The sequence below is a fragment of the Mus caroli genome, unplaced genomic scaffold (genome assembly GCF_978045245.1).
Source record: "Mus caroli unplaced genomic scaffold, Mus_caroli_1 scaffold_2, whole genome shotgun sequence".
In the NCBI taxonomy this organism is placed as follows: domain Eukaryota; kingdom Metazoa; phylum Chordata; class Mammalia; order Rodentia; family Muridae; genus Mus; species Mus caroli.
The window spans coordinates 139424793-139441923 of NW_028227257.1; the positions used below are offsets into that span (position 1 = coordinate 139424793).

Sequence of the window (17131 nt, forward strand, 5' to 3'; positions counted from 1 at the left end):
GATTAACTTGGGAGGACTCCACTCATGGTGGGTAGTGTCATCTCTAGACTGGTGGTCATGGGTTCTATAAGAAAGCAGGCTGCACAAGACATGTGAAGCAATCCAGTAAGCTGCAACCCTCCATTGTGTTTATACCAAATCCTGCTCCAGCATTCTTCACTGTTAAAGTTCCTGCCCTGACTTCCTTCAATAATGTACAAAAATATGGAAGTACATGCCAAATAAACCCTTTTTTCTCATTAACTTGATCTTTGGACATGGAGTTTCATTGCAGCAATGGAAACCCTAAGACACCACTTTTTTCTTTTTCTTTTTCTTTTCTTTTCTTTTCTTTTCTTTTCTTTTCTTTTCTTTTCTTTTCTTTTCTTTTCTTTTCCTTTCCTTTCCTTTCCTTTCCTTTCCTTTCCTTTCCTTTCCTTTCCTTTCCTTTCCTTTCCTTTCCTTTCCTTTCCTTTCCTTTCCTTTCCTTTCCTTTCCTTTCCTTTCCTTTCCTTTCCTTTCCTTTCCTTTCCTTTCCTTTCCTTTCCTTTCCTTTCCTTTCCTTTCCTTTCCTTTCCTTTCCTTTCCTTTCCTTTCCTTTCCTTTCCTTTCCTTTCCTTTCCTTTCCTTTCCTTTCCTTCCCTTCCCTTCCCTTCCCTTCCCTTCCCTTCCCTTCCCTTCCCTTCCCTTCCCTTCCCTTCCCTTCCCTTCCCTTCCCTTCCCTTCCCTTCCCTTCCCTTCCCTTCCCTTCCCTTCCCTTCCCTTCCCTTCCCTTCCCTTCCCTTCCCTTCCCTTCCCTTCCCTTCCCTTCCCTTCCCTTCCCTTCCCTTCCCTTCTTTCCTTTCCTTTCCTTTCCTTTCCTTTCCTTTCCTTTCCTTTCCTTTCCTTTCCTTTCCTTTCCTTTCCTTTCCTTTCCTTTCCTTTCCTTTCCTTTCCTTTCCTTTCCTTTCCTTTCCTTTCCTTTCCTTTCCTTCCTTCCTTCCTTCCTTCCTTTCTTCTTTCCTTTCTTTAAAAAGTATAGCCGGGTGATGGTGGCACACGCCTTTAATCCCAGCACTTGGGAGGCAGAGGCAGGCAGATTTCTGAGTTCGAGGCCAGCCTGGTCTACAAAGTGAGTTCCAAGACAGCCAGGGCTATGCAGAGAAACCGTGTCTCAAAAAAAAAAAAAAATATATATATATATATGTTAGCTTTTATGAGATGAAGAAATATATAGCTTATCAGTTAAGATTGCTACCATAACTCCAGTTCAAGGTTGTCTAACACTGTGTACATGGTACACACACACACACTGCAGATTATAAAATAAAATACAAATATATATATATAATTATATATATATATATTTATGTAATATATATAATATATATATTACATAATGTATCCACTGGGTCAATGAGTTCATAGATAGCAAAGAGTAGGCTTTAAAGAGTAGACAGACCTTTACATAAGCAAGAATAAATCATACAGGTTTCATACATACAGTGTTCTCATACAGGCAGGTGTAATAGAAAAGGGACTTTGAGAGGAAAATTGCCAAAGACTGAGGTAATTTCTACTGAGATTTGCTAAATATATATATATAACTTCTATATAAAAGTTAAGCTGAAGGAGGGGTTGCATATTCTGTGCATGTTCCTCTGGCTGAAACAGGGAGACAATTATGTACTATTCATATATTGCTTGTCCAATTAAGGGAAATGGTGATGCTTTGAAGCTCCTGGTTTGTCTGATTTCTGTAGTCATCTGTTGACCCATCTGCTGGATGTCTGCCTTGGCTGACTTTGTAGGCATCTTTTGGCTGGATCTGTTAGCCACTAATTAAATGCTGCACTCTTGGTTTTTATTTTTTTATGAGCAGCTTGTAGTTTATCATAGGTCCTTTTCCTGTGTATAGATTGTTTAATTCTTATTACACTTTTCTAGAAGTGGCTCTAGTATTTCTTCATCTCTTTGTCTTATGGTGGCCTTGGTAGTCTCCTTTCTATAAGGGGGGTGCATTTTATAAGCCCCCTTGCTGGTAGTTCAGTGTGTTCTAATCATCTTCACCAGGAGAAAGGCTATATGAAAGGCTATGTTGCCATACATTTGTCTTTCAGGACTTCTTTGAAGACAACCAGCCTGTCCACTGACACGGACTCCAAATCCTGACTTTCCTTTTATATCATCAGTTTTGTTAGCTCAGGTCCAGTCTCAAGCCCTTTTATTTCTCAATCCAAATGTTTCTACCTTAAAATTTTAACTTTAAAATTTTCTTTAATCTCAATGTTGACTTTTGCCTCTATGGGTCATTTGCTTCTACAATTCTGTGTTCAAACTTGTGAAGGAGGTACAGTGGACATTAGTCCCATGTGTAAGCTTTCTGTATTGACTACTATGTAAATGGTTAAGTCACATCCTGTGTTGCTACTCATTTAATCTAGAAGTTATAACATAATACAGTTCTTTAGTTGTTTTCATCATTAAAATACAAAATTAATAGTAAGCTGCTTGCTAATTTTGTTATTAATTCTGTCCCTATTTCACTGCTTATTTTTTAAAAGGCTATTTGTGGACACAGTGTTGTTGGTCTATGTTTTTATTAGGTGCCTATAAAGGCTTTTGCAAGATAAACTGCTAAAGGATTTTGCCTCTGCTGTCACATTTACACATAACTTACATGAGCTCTTTGACTGTCCCCATTCTCTCTCAATATTTATTTGGTTCTAAAACAAGTATACTTTTGTTTAATTTAATTTGGTAGTTAGGAGATCACAAGCTACACGGACATATAAAATAATATATGTTTGCCTTGTCATAGTAATTATAAAATGTGGTGAATATTACAGTTTCTGGCTGGTAATCAAAAGCAGAATATAATGGCACCTATGGTTTGCTGAACAGTATACTATTGTGTCCTGTATTCTCTATCCTATACAATGAATTTTTTTCCTCTTTAATCCATTGAAAGTTCAGATAAAAATTATTAGTTACAGTGACATGATTGTATTTTTTAATATTTATATATCCAAGCATAAAAGCCTAAACCATATTAGGAAATTAGGAAATATATATGGAAGTCTATCTATGAAACTTCATTGTTGTAACGACTACTGCTAGATCTTCCTCTTTCATCTAATATGAGATAGAATAAGAAATTTCCTATTGATGTGCAAGGCTCCAAAGTATTATATTATTATAAATTATAATCTGGGTGTGAAAGTAAAATGAATATCCAAAAATAGCTCTGGAGTTTTGCATTTAAGTAGGTAACAGGATTTTAACTCTGTTCTCTCTTAGTAAGAAGACTAAATTGGGTAATAAAAAGGTCTTCATTGAAATGACTTTCTCCTTATTTACAACCAGGTCTCTGATGTTGTCCAGAATTTCTAAGTGTATTATCATAAAATGAGATTTGTAAGCACTGGCTATCTCTAGAGGGTTATTGAATTAGAAGCTGCAGTGTTCTGTGTAAACTATGCTTCTTGGTGTGCCAACTGAAACCATGAGTGGGAAGTACATTCTTCTGCCCAGATTAATAAGTGAAATCATTTTCTGATCACAGATTTGGTGAGCATGTTGCTCTCTATAGAATAACAAACCAACAAGACAGAAATGAAAGAAATGTGGGGAAAGAGCCACTTTGTGGAAATGGATCATAAGATAGTAGAGACTGGCTGGTAAGGTTTGCCTGGTAGAGATGAGACCATAATAGAGTTTGTGTCTATAGCCAGCCTGGAAGCACAGTCATGCTTCCCGGGAGAATTTAACTTCTTTTCTTAAGGGTTTCAATCCATTATATAAGAACAAGCACATAATGGATGCTAAACAGTTTTACTCAGTTCTATAGACTTGCATGTAAATAGCATATAACTAAGTACTACGATGAAGGCAATATTTGACTAAATAATGGTATATTTGTATACTGTGGTCGAGTTAAGTTGATACACAAAATGACTCACAATACAGATATCTACTCAATAATCTTTAAGATATGTCAGTGCACGTCAATAGATTTTTTTGTTTGGTTTTTTGTTTTTTGTTTTGTTTGTTTGTTTGTTTGTTTGTTTGTTTGTTTGAGACTGGGTTTCTCTGTGCAGTCCTGGGCTGTCTTGGAACTCACTCTGTAGACCAGGCTGGCCTCGAACTCAGAAATCCACCTGCCTCTGCCTCCCAAGTGCTGGGATTAAAGGCGTGTGCCACCACACCCAGCTAATAGAAGATTTATATGAAAGGAAAACACTAAAATCCAAAAATTAAATTAGTGTTTGAATTTGCATAGCAACTTGTTTATGCTACTTGCATATTACTCCAAAATGCAACTGCAGAGCCGTTCTTGGGATACTGTTTCCCATGTATCCCTCACATTTCTTCATATCTCAAAATGAATAGATTAGTTAACTTTTAATTAGTTAATTAGTTAACATTTCTATTAGTTAACTTTCATTGTTGAAAGCACAATTGCCTGCTTATAAGAGTTTGACGAAATACATTGATTCAACTTAAAATTCTGAAGTTCTAAGATCAAGAACCAATATCTACTGAAAACCTTCTTGCTGATTTCACATTTTCCAAGAAGAAAGACTGGGAATCAACAATGTAAAGGCAAAGGCATGTAAGCATAGACACTACTTTTCCGCTCTTCCTCCTTAGGAAACCATGTGTATTTGCTTATGAGATTCCAACCTAATGTCTTCATCTAAGTCTAATGACTTTCCAAAGGTTTCTTCCTAAAAGTCTAATAGACTTTCACTTTTTTTTCAATACCTCACAACAGCATCCAAATAGCAAAACTGAAAGAAAATCAAAATTGTAGCACAGATTTATTGTTTTATTCTGACATATTCCACCAAGAATTTTTATATAGAAAAGAATATTGTAAAATCCAGTTATCCCCCTCCCCCCCCCCATTGCATACAACAGTCCTGCTTACCGTCCACCAGAACTGAGCTGGCTTAGGTACACTCAAAAGCTAATAAATGCCAGAAACATGACAAGTATGAGTGTCTTCCTTCATTCCTCACATTTGCTTATTACAGCATGTTATACTATCCAACTCAGTGAAACGTTGCCCATTCTGAAGAAAGTTATCCTGAAATAAAACAGACAGACTCTACAACACTGTATTTCATAATGGCATTTACATGAGTCTTCCTAAAATATTTAGGGCAATTTAAAAAACATTAATACTATAGAAATTTTAAATAGTTTGAGCAGTTATACAATATATAAAATTATATCAATTATGTATATAATGTCCAGCTTCTTTACTGAGCATTGAATACTAAACATGGCTGCCTGTTTATTTATAAGAATGAATGTTATGTGACAACTGAAGAAGCTTTATACCCAATTGTAGAAGTATGGGTTCTGTCTTTGCTTTCTATCACTTGTGCAATATCAACAATAATGATAACATTGGTAAGGATAGAAAGTGGACTTCAGAGTGTTGACTCTTGGAGCTCTATCTAGTATTCTAGTAAAGGATCTATTAGGGTAGATGTTTCATCCACATAACTTTCTTACATTTCAATAAGTCACAAGTATACTGGAACAAGGACTACATTGTATGTCATGAAATTTTATTGATTACAAATCAAGTACTTCTATTCAGAGAATTCATATTGGTATTAAGTACACACCATCTAGGTAGTTTTGAATACAGAACTCAAATGTCCATAAGATACTCTCTATCTCCTAATTAATAATTTCATTGAAGTAGGGATGAAAAATATAACAGCAAAGTGCTTTCTTTAACAATGCCTGTTTGTTGCAAAAGAATGAACTCATGCTTAAGCTTTTGGCCAATAAGAGAAAATTCCCGGTTGTCCTTTTGGAGACAGCTTAGAAACTGGAGAATTGGCACTGTGAACAGAAGCACTTAGTGCCTTTGCAGCAGTTCTGGTTCCATTTCCAGCAACCACATGATGACTCACTACCAACCAAAATTCTCCTTTCAAGGAATCAGGCATTATTGTCTGATCTCTAGTTGCCCTGAGCATTAACATGACACACATGCAAAATTTTAGGCAAAACACTCATATGGATAAATAAAAAAGTAATAACTCATAAAAGAAACATTGTGTCTTTCGTTTTCTTCACATAGGTTCTTAGATAATTTTTCTTGTTTATATCCTTAAATTCATCTCAAAAGTCCTAATTTTTAAAAGCATGATCCATAATACCAACTTTACAAAACCAGTCTAGGCTAAGGGTCTTCTAGGCTTCTACTACTATGGCCAATTAAGCCCCAATTTAATCGTTAAACTGCTTTTCTAATCCAAAGTCCCCAAATACACATTTTTCTAAACAAAAGCATGGTCAGGCCTGTAACATCAATACCCTAGTTCCTGGTATCAACTTCAGTTTTAGGGTTTCATTGCTGTGAAAAGACAACATGACCATCGTAATAAGAAAAACATTTAATTGATGCCGAATTACAGTTTCAGAGGTTCAGTCCATTATCATCAATGGTGGGAAACATGGCAGTTTTCCAATCAGATATGGCACTAGAAGAGCCAAAAGTTTTACATCATGATCCAAAGACAGCCAGGATCCCCCTGGCCAGGTTTGAACATATATATGAGATGTCAAAGCCATGCCTCCACAGTGACACACTTCCTCTAACAAGGCTATACCCCCTCAAACATATTCAAACAACCACAATTGGGAAATATTTTTCCAAACCTTTACTCTGAGATAGTATCTATTTTTGATGTTAAGGTATGTTTCTTATATGGAGCAGAAGGATTGACCCTGTTTTTGCATCCACTGTGTTATTCTGGGTCTTTGGGCGGGGGGCGCGGGTGTTGAGTTCACCAATATTAAGATATGTCAATGACTAATGAATCTTAATTCCTGTTACTCTGTTGTCGGTAGTTGTAGTTTGTGTATATGTGTGTGTGTTCTTTTAGTTTGCTGGTGTAAAATTATTTCCTGTGCTTTCATGGATGTAGTAAACCTCTTTCAGTTGTAGATTTTATTCTAGTACCTTCTGTAGGGCTGGATTTGTGAAAAGCTAATGATTCTGTCTGACTTTTTATGGGATATCTTGTCTTCTCCCTCTATGCTGATTGAAGGTTTTGCTGAGTATAGTAGCCTTGGCTGGCATCTGTAGATCTCTTAGCATCTTTAAGACATGTGTCCAGGTCCTTCTGACTTTTAGAGTCTCCATTGTGAAGGCAGTGTAGTATTAATTGGTCTCACTTTACATGTTACTTGGCCATTTCCCTTGTATCTTTTAGTATTCTTTCTTTGGCCTATAAATTTAGTGTTTTGGTTACCATATGACTGGGGAGACTTCCTTTTTCAGATCCAATCTATTTAATGTTCTGGAAGCTTCTTGTACTTCTTCTTTAGGTTAGGAAAACATTTTTTTCTATGCTTTGTTGAAAATATTTTCTGGGCCTTTGAGCTTTCTTTCTTTTATTTCTAATATTCTTAGGTTTGGTCCTTTCATAGTGTCCCAGATTTCCTAGATGTTTTGTGTCAGGAACTTTTTATACTTAATATTTTTTGACGGATGTTTCAATTTCTTCTATTGTATTTCAGTGCTTGAGATTCTTTTTTTTTTTTTTTTTTTTTTTTTTTCTGTCTCTTGATTTCTGTTGGTTAGGGGAGTCTCTCAGTTTGGGTTTGTTTGTTTGTTTGTTTGTTTGTTTGTTTTATTTTAAGCCTCTAATTTCATTTTCACAGTTTTATTCATTTCCTTCATATAGTTGTGTTTTCCTAGGTTTCTTTAAGGGATTTATTCAGTTTCTTTTTTAAAAGCCTCTATCATCTTCTTAAAACTAAGGACAGTTTTAAGGTTATTTTCTTGTGCTTTTGCTATGTTGGAAAATCCAGGGCTTGCTGTAGTAGGATAGGTGGGTTCTGATGGTGTCAGATTGCCCTGGCTCTTGTTGGATTGTGTTCTTGTGCTGACTTCTAAGCACCTGGGTTTGCGGAAGTTATATGTTTAAATGGTGATTTCTGATTCATATTTGTTGGATAGATAATTTTCCCTTGGTTTCTGTTTCCTCTCTAGTGTTCTTGACTGAGTGGTCAATAATGCTGGTGACCAGCAACTCTTCAGGTCCAGTAGGATGCTTCTGCAGTTGTTTTGGTGGTCTTTATTATCTCTGGGACCTTAGCATGCTAGAGTTGCCTCTGAAGTTCTGAGGCTACTGGCATGGCCTTTGGCATTCAGGTACTCATGTGGCCTCTGGGATTCCTAGTTCTGGCTTGGCCTCTACTGAAGCAGGAGTCTTCTGCTGATGTTGTGGACCTAAGATTCCTAATACCAGCATGGCCTCTTATAGAGGAGGGATCTTATTCTGGTGTTGTGGGTTGTGATCTCATTACTATCTTAATAGGCTAATTAGCTAAAAGAAAGCATATCATATTAACTATGAGTAATAAAACACAATTTATACAGAATTTAGGACATACTAGACATTATTTTAAGGTATATTCTCAGAAATAAAAAATAGAAGAAATGGAAAAACGAATAAACAAAAAAATAAATAAAAAAGAATTTCACACATGTACTCATTCAATCCTCAAAAACATCTTTTGAGTTAAGCATTGTCCTTCTGCTCATATTTAAGTATAAGGACATTGTAGAAAAGAGCAGTTAAGAAGCTTCCTTAGTTTGGGGGCTAGATAGGAAGGTACAGTGGGGTTCACCACCCTAAACATAATCACTTATAAGTTGCAGCTCAGTTTCCAAAACCAAAACAAAACAATTAGGTAGGAGTTCCTTTCAAATTATGCCTCTTTGGATTCAACTCCATCTTACTATCATCAGTATGTAATCCTGAATGGTACTATATAGCATTTCAGTTGAAGAAGGCCAGTGGTAAAGCATAAGGAAATGTTATTAAGTTAAGAGTTTTAAAACATAAAAATGTAAGGCACCTAGACCATCAATATACACATTTTTTTCAACATGAGAAATTGATAATAGCTAACATGCTCTAAGACGTTGCCCTATCTCAGGCAGGACAGATAGAGTTCCCCGAAGTAGTTCAATTATGATGTCTGTGCAGGGCTCACACTTGGTTGACCCCAGCTTATGACCTCAGGACAGGAGCAGTAGCTGTTTACCCCTGGTTATAATCTCACGGCAGGAACTATTATTGCTTTCTCTCTTTAGATAGATCATTGTGGTGATTTATTTACAGTGCAAGTAAAGAAATTTCCATTTATAGTGTTATAGTGACAGCTCCTTGAGATAACATAAAAAAAGTTATAAGTCACGGAGCAACAGAAAATTTTTAAAAATTAGAAGATTTTCCATTTTGACTTTTTTTCCCCTGAAATTGATTTCCAATAAAATGTGATTCTAAATTTTCTCTATGGATCATGAAAAATAGGAAAGAACAAACAGCTCTTCTCCACTATGTTAGAATATGCAAGTGCACAAATAAATCAAGCATCAATAAAGTATAGGCAACATTAAACGTCCTTCTAAGCATAGGGAAAATTAACCTGTGAAGTTATTCTGGTGTTCTGAAGTGTCTTGGATAGTAAACTATGACCACATAATTTTGCTTTGAAATGTTGACTTTACTTTTTGTAAAACTGAAAGTTTGGATTAGTTCAACCGATAAATTTCTTAAGAGCATTTCTCATACAGTACTTCCTATACCTTACAGAATCTTACAGAAGGGCCTTAAAATTTACATACAGGCTGCACCGAGTATATTCAGTGGGTTTTAAAAAAGAGAGAGAGACCACATGAATTGAAAATGAAAAATGGTGGGGGGATAGTGGAGTAATTGAATGGAGGAAATGGGAGTAGTCTTCATTAGAATGCATATGAAATATATGAAATCCTCAATAAAAAAGGTAAAAAGTACAGAAGCATTGTAGTTGTTCTTTCAAATTTCTGTTCATACCTATACACGTATATATTTAGGCTTTTATGGTCTTGTAATTTGTATTTTGCATTATTCTGTAGACCACTTTCTTGGTTAAAACATTCTAGTGTTCAATTAAAATAGTATATGATTAATTTGTGAACATGTATAACATTGTAATCCCTATGGTGGCAGTGGTTCTATCATTTGCATGACAAAGTATTTAAAATAAAAATGAAAAATATATAAAAAGTGCTATATGGAAAATCATATGATAACGTTCTTGGATTTCAGTTTTTGTCTGTTTATTTTTCTCTTTCAATTCTTTCTTTCAGTCTTTGAGAAACTCCATTAAATACATCAGTTGTGGTGGAAATTATTTGACTTTTAATATTTAATATATAATTAGTTTCTTTCTTGCTCTTACATTTCTATAGATCTGGATAATGTAGAAGGTATTGCAGTGGACTGGATTGGAAATAACCTTTATTGGACCAATGATGGTCACAGAAAAACCATTAATGTGGCCAGGCTGGAAAAGGCTTCTCAGAGCCGGAAAACTCTGCTGGAAGGAGAAATGTCTCATCCAAGAGCAATTGTGGTAGATCCAGTCAATGGGTATGTAAGCCTGCTTCTGATGTTTCCTGGTTTATAAATATTAGTAGAGGCAAATTTTCTTTAGATTCATGTGAACTTGTGAATTCGCATGGGAATAGAAGATGAAGGAGTTATTTACTCAGTGAGTTCCCATCCTAGAAAATACATTAGATAAAAACAGAAAAATGTGTTGGATTAAGTAAAATAAACAATTTCTATAGAGGATATGTTACTTAAAGATTTTGAGAATAGCACTATTTAGACAACCTGGCACCAGGACATGTAATCATTCACTCAGTGACTATATTGGTTAAACTTTTAAGCTAATCATATTTTAGGCATTGAGAACTAATATATATTTTGTACATTTTCTGTGCACTGTGCGTTTTGTTAAAGTAGTTACTACACTCCTGTGTGTAACCGTCACAGCAATCTTTTGAATAGTTGCTGTTCTTATTCTCTTTTCTTGAAGTGATCATAGGTTCCATTCAATTCAATTGCAAACAGAATGGTTAGATATTAAACCCAGGCAGTCTGTCTGCAAAGTGTTTTTTACTCAGTCCATTCTATTCCTTTATATGAGTCTATAGTGATTTTAAGCTCATTTATATTTCCATCTGGGAATATGACCTTATAGTTTTGTGCTACATGGTCAGAATGAAATATTTTATGGAAAAATGTGATATTTCCTTCAGTCCTATGGCATGAACATAAAATGACATTCATAAAATATTAAAGAAATGTGAAAATTCCTAACAGAAATTCAACATTAAATGAATAGATTGCATAGTTTTGGCTCCTGGTTTCTGTATGGACGTCTATTTCCATTCCAAGAAAATATGATCACAAATGGATATTCTTTTGATCCAAAGCATACATTAAAAGGGAATAGGATGTGAGATGTCCATTGTAAGCTGAGATCACTGAAGTGCAACTTCTAGAACTGTATGATTTGAAAATAACTTCAAATACAAGCATAGTACATCTTCCCAGGGAGTAGATGAATCACTGTACGCATTTTCAAAAGAATTAACTATACTTTATTTCTGACATTTTTCATATTTGGCTTTCCTAATTATCTGTTCTATTACTGAAATATCCATTTCATATTGTCCAAATCTTCTTAAGTCAAAATTTTCTTTGTAAAGATGAAGTGGTAAGAGAGAAGAAGACCACAATAGAGCTCTGTGTTTTATTTTCGGTGTGAGGATAGATTTGGAGGTAGTGTGTTCACCTTCATTTTAAAGAGCATAAACTTAGCTCTATATGAAAACTGGTTCAGAAAGCATTGAGACTAGCCATGGAAGTCTGAAACAATTTGGTCAAGTGGTTATTAAAAACATGTCTAAGTAGGGGAAAGCTGGAAGAAGCTGAGGAGGAGAGTGACTCTGTAGGAGGAGGACCAGCAGTATGAATTAACCTGGACCCTCAAGATCTCTCAGATACTAGAACATCAACCAGGCAGCATACACCAGCTGATATGAGGCCCCCAATACACGTAACAGCAGAGGACTGCAGGGCCTGTGTTTAGTCAGAGAAGATGCACCTAACCCTCAAGAGACTGGAGGCCCCAGGGAGTTTAGAGGTCTGGTGGGATGGGGGGTGGGGACGTCCTCATGGAGACAGGAGGGCTGGGAGGAGATATGGGACATGGAACAGTCAGAGGGTGGACCAGGAGGGGAATAAAATATGGAGTTCAAAAAATGTCTAGTAATAAAAGAAAGCATTAGCCCCCAAATTTATTCCAATATTTGGAACTTTCTGTAAATGTTTTCAGAGTAAGAACTTTATGTTTTCTTCTGCTTTTCAATACCACTAGCTTTTAGAAGTACATAGGGGGAGCTCATTACTCATTGCAAGGGTATGCTTCATCAAAAGTAACAGACAATTAAAGGATCAATGCAGTATTAATTATTTCTTTAATTAAAAATCCATGCAACTTATGCATATCAATAGAAACATGGAGGATAATTGCCCTCCAGAAACTTGTGACTATGTGAACAATACACAGTCACAAGATTACAAATGAATTAAAGATACTGGGCCATCTGTGTTACTGCTGCTGGATTCTCAGCAGCTACAAAATGGAACCAGCCTAGATATCTCTCAACATAAGAATAGGTGATGAATATGAAATACAGACATAATTCAATTGTATTTAGCTATAAAGAAGAATAAAACATAAAAATTTCAGGAAAATTGATAGATCTAGAAAACATATTAAGGTGACTCAGAAAAACAAGTGTTTCCTATTCTCAAATGTGTTCTCTTGCATTATGTGTCTATGTATATATGCACATGACTAGAGGTATGTGCAGGTATAGGCTAGAACACGAGAATGAAGCCCATGGCAGGAAAAAGAAAAAGAGAGGCACTGATGAAAGGTGGTCTAAAAGATACCTGTGACAAACCAAAAAGAAGTTATGTGGGGCAGGTATCCAATGATGGAAGTGGAGAAAGCAGTTGGAGAAAAACTCCAGCAGGGTTAACAATAACAAATTGTGTTTGAAAATGAAACCTATTGTGTATGTTAAGTTTTTAAATAACAAAACCAAAGTAGAGTGAAATGCAAAGCAGGGGCATAGCAAAGAGTAACCTTGAGGACATTGTTAATGTGACAATGACTTTTGGCTCATTTTGTTAACATATTCATTTTAAGGGTTTCAGAATAAAAACCATATTTGAACCATAAAGCTGTTTTGAATCTTAGCGTGAGTGATAATGACAGAGAGTTGGTCCTGGCAGCAGGAAACACTGAAGGGTTAAACCAGCTTCACAATAGGATAGAACTCTGGAAGGAACACAGCCTGAACACCCACCAATCCCTGGGCTTGGCTGTAAATCTCCACCCAGGAAACTTCGACCCTGGAACCTCACCCCACTCCAAGAAACCCTGGATAAAGGCTACCTGCTGCTCAGTTCTCTGCAGCTTCTGTCAGCAGCAGAGGCAGCCACCCCTTTGTGGTCCTCCCAATTAATCTCCTGTGTGAGGTTTGTTGTAAAGTATAATTTTGTAGTATTTTCTGGATGGGAACTGACAGAATACCTTTGCTTCAGAGCTGTACATTTCCATTGGGAAAGCCTTTCCTCTCAGTATTATAACAGTTACAGTTATCTTGAACATACACTGTCTCTACTAAATCAGCATCACCCGAGGGTGGTTGGGAGGGGGTGTTGGAGTTTCCAGAAAAATGAGTGCAAACTCATGATGTTAAGTAAAATAAGCCAAACTCAGAAAGATAAATATCACATGATTTTTCATACATGGAATCTAGACTGTGTGTGTGTGTGTGTGTGTGTGTGTGTGTGTGTAGACCTTGAAAGCAGAAATAAAAAAGAAATAAGGTTTTTTTTTCCCCTGATATTTTGTCTTTGTAAAAAATAATCTTAGGTGCTGTATCAGTTCACAACAATTCTTCATTTGAACAGTGCCATGACACAGATGGCTTACACTGGGAAAACTTACTGGGTGGTGAAAAAAAAATGAGGAATGTCATACAGAAATCTGGGAGCAGGTGGGCTGTGTGCTCTGATGAAGCCATGCCCACAATGACTGGAACACAGAGTGTTAGGTACACAGTGAGGGGTTATCTAGTCCTGTAGGAGGTCTTTCTGGGTACAAGTGTCTGGCTGTAAACATGGTTTTGAGAAAGCTGTAGTGGCTAGTTTTTGTACACACTGTTCAGTTGTCTGTAAGCACTTGTAATTGACCAGAAAAGGTTTAGCCAATTTTGAGGCATATGGGGAAAAGCTTTGCCAACTTCCCGTGGGTTCACGGCCTTAATCCTTTTCCTATTTGTTTTCTTATCAACAATACACCTTCACTCATGACTTTACTGGCTGCTGGTTTTATTCAATCCCTACAGAACAGTAAAACATAAACATCATTATTAGAATTTCAAGCCTGTGATGTTTGTATGCTTGTATGCATACATATGCATGCATATCAATAAACATATTTTTGTGATTCCAGATAGGGAACTACAAAGTAAAATGTGTATGTCATGATCAACAAAAATGTGAGGAAAGTATATTCCCGTTTCAATAATGTATAATTTAGTCAGGAATAAAACTGCTTTAATTAAGTGAATATAATGATTTTAGGAAAAGCCATTGGAGATGAAATAGCATGTAGTGCATTTTATGAAGCTGATTTATATAAATAAAACTAAACATTTGTGGCTGTCATGTAATTAGAGAAACTACAGTTGATAATTCCTGTGTTGTCACAATGATAAAAGCCCTCGTAGGGAATGCAGAATAGATCACAGTACACTACCATCCTGGCTTTCTTTCAGATTCATACACCATTTCAACAGGCAATCAAAAATCATTGTCAACTGTTAAGAAAATTTGATAAAAGCTTAATTGATATAAAATAGTAGAGGATATATTCTCAACTTCTACTTAACAATTTGAACATTTTTAAACTTCTTAGTCTGGATTCAGAATTTTTCCAAATTATGTCAGAATTATTCCCACAAAGGAAGGAAAGACAACAGGGGGCCTTTTTTAAGACCTCCAGCTTAGATAAGCATTGGTCCTTTTCAGAGCTGTATATGGTTGCCAAAATGAAACCCCAGTTTAATTAATAACCCAGGAACTTTCACATGACCCTTAAACAACACATGGCGTGAGTTTCAACCTTATTCATGAGGGAATTGGAACATTGGCTCCAGGCTCACTCCCCCACTGTTACAGCTTACACAGATTCATTTGTAAAGGGAGGTGTTTTGTTTGAGATAGAAGTTAAAAGCTCAACATCTCAAGGTCAGTCAACCTGCTGTTATTAAACTTATGTGCAGCTAAATCATCCTTTGTGGATTTGGGATAATAATAAACAGCAATAAAGCATAGATAATTTGCATCAGGAAGATGAATTGGATCTGGCTAAATAAAGCCAATATGACTGTGACCTTTAGAATAAAGGCAATCCAGTTGCCTTTCTAAAAATAAAAACACTAATTCACCTGAAATTAAATAAATTCTAGAATAGATCATTAACTGTGTTCTGGATTCTCATGTCAGCTGTCAGCCTTTAAATCACTGAGCCAAATAATGCATTTTATGGAACAATATTTAAAAGTAATGCAACATAAAAAATATCAGGGTTCAAAGAAAATAAATATTTGGTACTTACCACGGTTTTCATTCATGTATTAGGCAAGTTTTAGTGGCTAGTGATAAGCTTTTTTTGGTAGCCTGGGGGATGGTAGCTGGTAGTAGGTGTGCTGCCGTGTAGCTGCAAGGTTGTTTCCTTGCCTTGGCTTCCCTGGCTTCCCTGAGTTAACTGTTACAGAAAGAAAAGTTTATATACAAAATATCAGCAGGCTGCTGACTTATGGAAGTACCAAATCCAAGGGTGCTTCTAGGTGGCTACTGGAGATAATGACATAAACCCTTGTTTCTCACTTCCTAGTTGGATGTACTGGACAGACTGGAAGGAAGATAAAATAGATGACAGCGTGGGAAGGATTGAGAAAGCTTGGATGGATGGTGTCAATCGACAGATTTTTGTGACTTCAAAAATGCTGTGGCCAAATGGCTTAACACTGGACTTTCACACCAGCACATTATATTGGTGTGATGCCTACTATGATCATATTGAGAAAGTATTTTTGAATGGAACCCACAGAAAGGTAAGAGGCAGTGCTACTGTTTGTAACCGGCAGGCTTCTTCTTCCACAGAGCCTTGTTGTGCTGTGTTAAAAATACTTTCAAGTTTATTTTTACCCCTCTGAGGTGGCTGCCAATAGTCTCTGTGGGGTGGCTGAAGGAGAATGAGTATTAAGCTGTGCAGCTGGCATTGGCCTCCGGGAGGCCAGGCCCAGCTCACTGCAGTGTGCCAGGATTTGTGGGTTTTTTAAAAGAAGCCCTCCTGGTAGCAGGGCTGATTTTACAATGCAGGCTTTCTACATTATTGATGGATTTTCTGTGACCAAGCAACCCCTCTCTATTTAAATGTGCTCAATATTTGCAGCTGAGATTTAGACAAAGTAATTATAGTGCATTCCTTTGAGTAAAGAATTTTGTGATACCGAACCTAAGATGCATTGCAGGAATGGACTGGATTTCAAAGCAGTTGGTGCAAAGAAATGGGATTTCCTCTTGCTTCTTTTGCTTTAATCATTGTAAAATGGCCTGGCATTGTGGGGTAATGCTGACAAGTGTTTAGTTGACAGCAAGATACCGGCCTAATGACAAAAATCATCATCCTGTTTCTTCCTCTTCAGTCACTAACAACCTAGAGCCTCATGGAATGACTTCAACTATGAGGTAAAAGGTGAAGGGCAAATGAGACATTTCCAAATGTGTCCTTTGATCTAAGTTCCTTTCTGGATCTGAGTCCTGAGTCGTGGGGTCATCCTACTCACTAAGAATTCTTTTTGAGAAATAAATTGTACTTTCAATGGTTCAATCATTGGTTATCACAGATGATATCAACTAATTCCACCAGATAAATAAATTGATTGGTATATTCTATGCCATATATTTCACATCTATTAACTAAATATCTATACTTCCTCAGAAGATGTTAGTATGTATACAATATATATGTACATAAATAGACTTAAAAAATATGAGTGTGTGCTAAAGTATATACATGTGTACACACAATGTGTATAATTTCATGCTCATCATATTTTAGGCTCTGTTATATCTCAGTCTTTCATTATAACATAAATTTAACTGGAGGATTTTATTAAAATGAGCACATTTTCAATTTTTATTCT

The 17131-nt window shown here is 36.2% G+C and overlaps 1 protein-coding gene across 3 annotated transcripts in view; it reads left to right on the forward strand.

Moving 5' to 3' along the window:
• The window catches only part of Lrp1b (LDL receptor related protein 1B), a 2026300-nt gene that overhangs the window by 1141214 nt on the left and 867955 nt on the right, over nt 1-17131 (forward strand). For all 3 annotated transcript variants that reach the window (XM_021181392.3, XM_029472167.2, XM_029472172.2), the window contains exons 12-13: nt 10238-10418; nt 15817-16036. In XM_021181392.3, the coding sequence (XP_021037051.1) occupies nt 10238-10418; nt 15817-16036 (401 nt within the window). The remainder of the gene's footprint in view (nt 1-10237; nt 10419-15816; nt 16037-17131) is intronic.